At 38.1% G+C, this 5,657-nt stretch overlaps 1 protein-coding gene across 1 annotated transcript in view; it reads left to right on the forward strand.

Annotated features, from left to right (window-relative positions):
- Positions 1-1,436: 1,436 nt before the first annotated feature.
- Positions 1,437-5,657, forward strand: part of LOC104489600 (cyclin-G-associated kinase-like) — a gene marked incomplete at its 3' end in the record, with an annotated part of 16,207 nt that continues 11,986 nt past the window's right edge. Inside the window, exon 1 of the mRNA XM_010131774.1 lies at positions 1,437-1,527. Within this exon, the coding sequence (XP_010130076.1) occupies positions 1,437-1,527 (91 nt within the window). The remainder of the gene's footprint in view (positions 1,528-5,657) is intronic.

Here is a 5,657-nt window from a genome sequence, read left to right on the forward strand (position 1 = left end):
TTAGCATATCATTAATTTTGTTGCTCAAGTTGAATTTATCAGAGCTGTGAATTGTATTTGTCACCCTTTGATACAAGAGTAACTGTGGCACGTAGGAATTCTCTTCCATACTTGCAGATACAGAGTTTCTTCTAGAGGAGTCCATTCATGCCAAATTCCCTACTGGAAGTCAGATGCTACTTCCTGAATTTAGATTTCAAATCCATCGTGTGTGTGATCTGGCAGTGCAGAGAGAGCCTTCTCTGACAGATCATGTGGCCTGGTTTGTTTTCAGTTGGTGTGAACAGAACCTTTGGATTAGCCTTACACGGTGTCACGTGGCAGCATAAGTTGAGTTGTTCTTGCACCCTGCAACTCTTCCCAGTTCTGTAGAGTGCTGTCCATCTTTGCTGGTGCAGATATGTGTTTGGCCATGCTATAAGCTAAAACGCTAGCTGCACAGTCATTTGGATGTGCTTCCTGTTCATTTTGCAGAGGTATCATGCTAGGGGATAGGATCATCTTGCTGAAAACTTGGTGTGCTGCTTCAGGGAGCTGAGAGCAACCCAGAGAAGGGGACAGGCTGGTGATGGTCTTTAACATTGATACTGCCTCTAAAGTCATGAACAGACTAAGTGTGTCAGAGGATGGACTGAGTGCTCCTTGAATACGGATTCCTGTATTTTCTACTTGGGCATTTCAATAGCTCACTGCAGTTAAGAAATTTTAGAGGAAATGGGTTGTGGCCTTTGCATTTGATCCATACTTGTCCTTTGTATGACACTGTCTTCATCTGTCATGGTTCTTTTGGGTCCTCCACTTAAGTGCACTCCACTGGACATTTCTACTTATGTAAAATAGTCATTGATTGCATACCTAATTCGTAAATGTAACTATCTCACACTCTTTTGCTATAGAGAGCATTTTCTTGTATGGCCATAAGTCTCATGCCAGTCCGTGTTCTGTACTTGTCTCCATCACACCATGGGCATCTGCTCACACCAGGGGCATCTGCTCTCACCAGGGTGTCTGCATACGCAGAGTCCAGCTACATGTGATAAGAGTTCTCCAAATGCTTACTAACATGGTTGGTAGGGTTAAGTGAGGGTGGCTTAACTGTAGTTTCTGTCAGATCCATTGCTGTTCATGTGAACAATCTGTGCATTTTTATGCTGACTTTTCGCTTCTTCCATTGACATCCTGGAGTGTCCTTTCCCTTCCTTCAGGAGTGTCAGGGTTCTTGTATCAATCTGTACGAGATAGCTGAGGGACTGAGATCGTCCTTGTTGATTCAGTGATGAATGTAGCCTGCACACTTAACCTTGAGGAAGAGTGTGCAGAGTGAGTGATCACAGCAGGCTGAACAGTAGTTTTCAGAAGTTTCTTGTTTCTTGCTTCTGAAAGCTGGCATATTTGCACGGACAACCAACCTTCCAAGTTTCTTTTTCAAATGCTAAATGCCGCTGGCTTTTATTTTTGCCTATGCTGGACGAAGTACCTCTTCTAATAGACCTTATGCTTGTTACCTGCTAATGGTGACACTTAAAGGTGACGAACAAGTAAATATGGGATATTTGTTGATCTCCACCTGTATTATGGAAGGAATAACACCTGGTCACTGGGCTGTGAGAGTATTCATTGAGAGACTGCTGATGCCAAAGATGGTCAATGAGTTATAGACACTGATTTCTTAATTCTGTCTAGTAATGCTGCTCCAATTAGAGGATAAACTGATACTGAGAATAGCATGTCTTGTGACATGCACTGGCAAGTTCCAAAATTGAAAAGAAAGTGGAATTTTTTTGAAAACTGTAAATTGTACAGTTGTGATAGCCTTGTAGCTAGCTAATTGGAGAGGTCTGTTTGCTGTGTGCTGAATGAATGTCTAATATTACTACCTTTTAGAGCACAAATGAAAGGCGGGATGATGATTTGATAGCTAAGATACTGATAAAACTGCTTGTGTGCTTAAAAATTATGCAGTCTTTAAATATAAACATTTTTTTCCTTGAATGTTTCCATTGAAACTTTTTTGTAAAAGCAGTAGCAGAAAGGATTGTAGCAGACCAGCTATTGTTGACAAAGTTAAAAGAGATTATATAAAAATAAAGAACATCTATTCTGCAGATTCTTCTATGAAAAGAGATAACTTCTTCATCTTATGGTGATCTGTGGAACAAAACCTGATACTTTTCAATCTCTTGTAAGGTTGAAAGAATAAAGGGAGTTTTACGTGACATGCTTGGTTAGATTAGATAATGTTTTTAAGGGTTTTTAGAGTGTTAAAAATCAGTTGACAACTTCAGTAGTAGTTGCTACTGCCATTCAATGCGTAGTGTAAGATCTCTACAAATACTCCACTGCCAGTAAGTGAGACTTTAATTTGCTTCGAGTGCTGCTGTTGAGTTTTGTAGTTGAATCGTAAATACAAAATCACGAATCAGTGTCCTATTTTAGCTTTATTTAATTTTCTAGAACAGAGATCATACCAACAGAAAAATAATCTTTAAAAGTTTTGGGTATTTCTCTCCTGGTAAGCCATTAAGTGGGAGAAACCAGATAGAAATATTCCTCTATTAGTCTTTTCAATGACTTATTTTGAAACACATTGTATTTGAATTATTCTGTTTCTTGATACTTGCGCGAAAGTTAATAGCGTCAGGAAAATCACTTTATGCCACAATTACTGTTTAAAATTAGTTTTCATCTTCAGCAACTAATTCAACTGCAGACTGAGAAACTTTTGAACATGCTATGGTTTTCTCTTTAATTCTTAAGTATAATTGCTGTTCTATGAAGCACAGGCTAAGTCTTTAATTTAATGTGAAATGGAGCACTGGTATCTTGGGTCAGGGTCTTGTCAGTGGAAGGCACTGGTGGCATGGAGTGAGCAACACTTTTCCTTCATATTTCCAGCATATTGAGGGATGTGCTGCCTGCTCAGGTATGCTAATTGTAAATGTGTTTGAAACCTTTTTGGTGTTACTGCTTTAGCCTGACAAATATGCAGCAAAAGCTGAGAATAAGTGGTGAAATAGTGTTTCAGTGTGTGTGAAGTTCTCCTGCAGAAGAACCAGGAAGTTGATATCCTCAAGTAAACATGTAAAAATGGAGATTTTGCTATTTATGTTAATATCCTAATGAGCAGAAGATTGTGAGATGCTTGCCAACTCTTTAAATATCACTTGTCTCTCATGAAACACATTGACTTTGTCATGGTGATTCCTGTACGGAGTAGTTGAGGGAAATTCCAGAAAACGGCTTCTCAGTACAGAGGTAATAGAGAAGGTACAGTGGAACTTATATGCTCTTTTAGCTTCACTTTCCTGGAAACTTTGAATAAATGACAAGTTTATAAGACACTCATGAGTATGTTTAGTCCTGATTTTGAATCTGTATAATGGATTTTTTTCACACTATGTAGTTTTACTTGTCCCTTGGTTTAAAAAAAGCCACTCTGAGAATAGTCACGGATTTTTCTTCCTCCTGTGTAGGTTAGGACTGTGACTTTCAGTTCTTGCACCATCAAGTCTTTAAGGCTGTTTGGTATGTGTTATTGTTAATCCTAGTGTTTTTTTTAATTCTGATTTTTCCTCTCAATACAACAGTATTTTGCAAATAAGACAAAATGAATGTTTCTTGTGATGTTCCACTTTGTCCAGCCGTGCTGCCTTTAGAAGGAAGTTGCAGGTGGTTAGGGCAAATGTTCTTTATGCTGAAAAAAGGCTATAAAAATCAGAATTGGGATATATAGAAGGAAATACCCTGAAATATCACTAAAAAAAATATTACTTCTGGTTCTCCTTTGCTTAACTATCCATGTACACTTCACAACTTTCCAAATGCTTTTGTTGCTTGTTTTAAATATGAAGCTGAACAATTGAGAAAAAAACAAGTGTAGGGATGTGTGAAAAGCAGGGAACAAGTCATTTCTTAGTCAGAAAGGTAGCAACAAGTTACAGAATTTAATTTCTTCAGAGTTTAAAAAGATGTCATGAATTGAAGCTATATAGATGACTTGTTATAATCTGCATTCTGTCAAAGTGAAACTTGTCTGTCATGGAAGTACCAAAAAAATTTGCTGCTTTAGACTTCAAGGCTCCTTAAATATTTTGAGTGTGGACAGGAAGTAGTACAGTTTACCAAGCTTATATGTAAAATTTTATTCTCTCTGCAACTCCTAGATTCACAGGATGTTGGCAGTGTATTAAATGCTAATTTTTGGATGGATGTAATTCATAAAACTCTGGGCAGCAGAGGCATAATGAACACAAGTTTCTTTAGATTTGCTGACAGATATTTGTAGATAGTGTGAAGGGAGGAGAGCTCACATCAAGTCAAAGGGAAGTAGTAATGGCCTGTGATGTAAAGGAAGAATTGACATGTGTGAGGCAGATCTGAAAGTAGGGAATAAAGGATAGTGCTCTAAAGAACTGAAGCACTCTGACCTATCAGGTTTCCAGCTCACATTTCTGTTACTCTAAATATACAGATTTTTTTCAGCATAAAGCTGGTTTATAAAGCTGATGTTTCTTGGGTGTAGCACTTTCTGCTTGCAGGGGAGCTTTGAAAGTTTCAAGGTGTTCTGCCTCTCCTCAAGGATATGGGAAAAAGTCCAGATCTTTGAGTTTGAGCCATGCTTCATTTCTGAGGCAGTTTTATCTTATTAGGACTTTGCACTTGGCAGAAATGAATGACTGGACTTCAAAAATATGGTTAATAAATGCTTGGCAACCATGACAAAGCATCCTTTGTTTTGATTAAGGATGTTGCTTGTACTCTGGTGGAAAAACATCTGTCTGCTTTCAGGTAAGATGCACTGTAACTTGTAGCCCAGGCTGGCATTACAGTGTTTCAATCAAGTTATAATTGAAACATAAGCTACTCTATATGGAAGTGAATTTCATTAGTATTTGGGAGGGGAGTGGACAGGTAGTAATAAACAGGAAGTTATTCACACCATCCCTTTCTCATCACTAGTTAAGTGTGTAATTAATGCATTACAGTAGCAAGGAGTTTTATGTTGTTGTTGATGTCCTTGTTTTGATTCTTCTCTAGCTGACAGAAAGGAAAACTGTCATTTCACTGAAACGATTTGTCTGAAAAAACAACGTGAAGATGGGAAAAATAGGAACAGGATTAAAAAAAAGTTTTAAATTAAATTTGATTTATGGCGCAGTGAACTTACTTGATATTATGTCATGTCTAGGTTTTGGTTTGAGCAAGAACACAGATCTCTTGATGGGAAAAGAAGGGGTCTTCTAATCTTTATTAGGAGAGATTGAGGATGATGAAGTACTGACAGGAACAATGTCCATGGGCTATGATGGTATAAGGATGAGTGCTTACCATTAAAGCAAATGAGGTAGGGTTAGTTCCTAATGCAAGGGAAGTAATCAGATGATCTCATTGTGGGCTAGGAAGGTGAGGCTGGTAAGCTTTGTGCTCTGGTGTGTTTCTCTGGGTCTGCTATATGGGGCAAGACTGATTCCAAGACTGACTGTTGTACTTTGAGTACTCTGAGTTCGTGTGGTGGTGTTCTGTAGTGAACCTCTTATGTGCAAGTTTGTGCAAACAGAAAAGAAAGAAAACCAATTTTCTTCTGCCATAATTTCTGTGGCAGAAAATAATTATCTCAGACCATTTTTGAGAGCTTGGACTGTGTTCTGAAAATGGGA

The sequence above is a fragment of the Buceros rhinoceros genome, unplaced genomic scaffold (assembly GCF_000710305.1).
Source record: "Buceros rhinoceros silvestris isolate BGI_N320 unplaced genomic scaffold, ASM71030v1 scaffold40272, whole genome shotgun sequence".
Lineage (NCBI taxonomy): Eukaryota > Metazoa > Chordata > Aves > Bucerotiformes > Bucerotidae > Buceros > Buceros rhinoceros.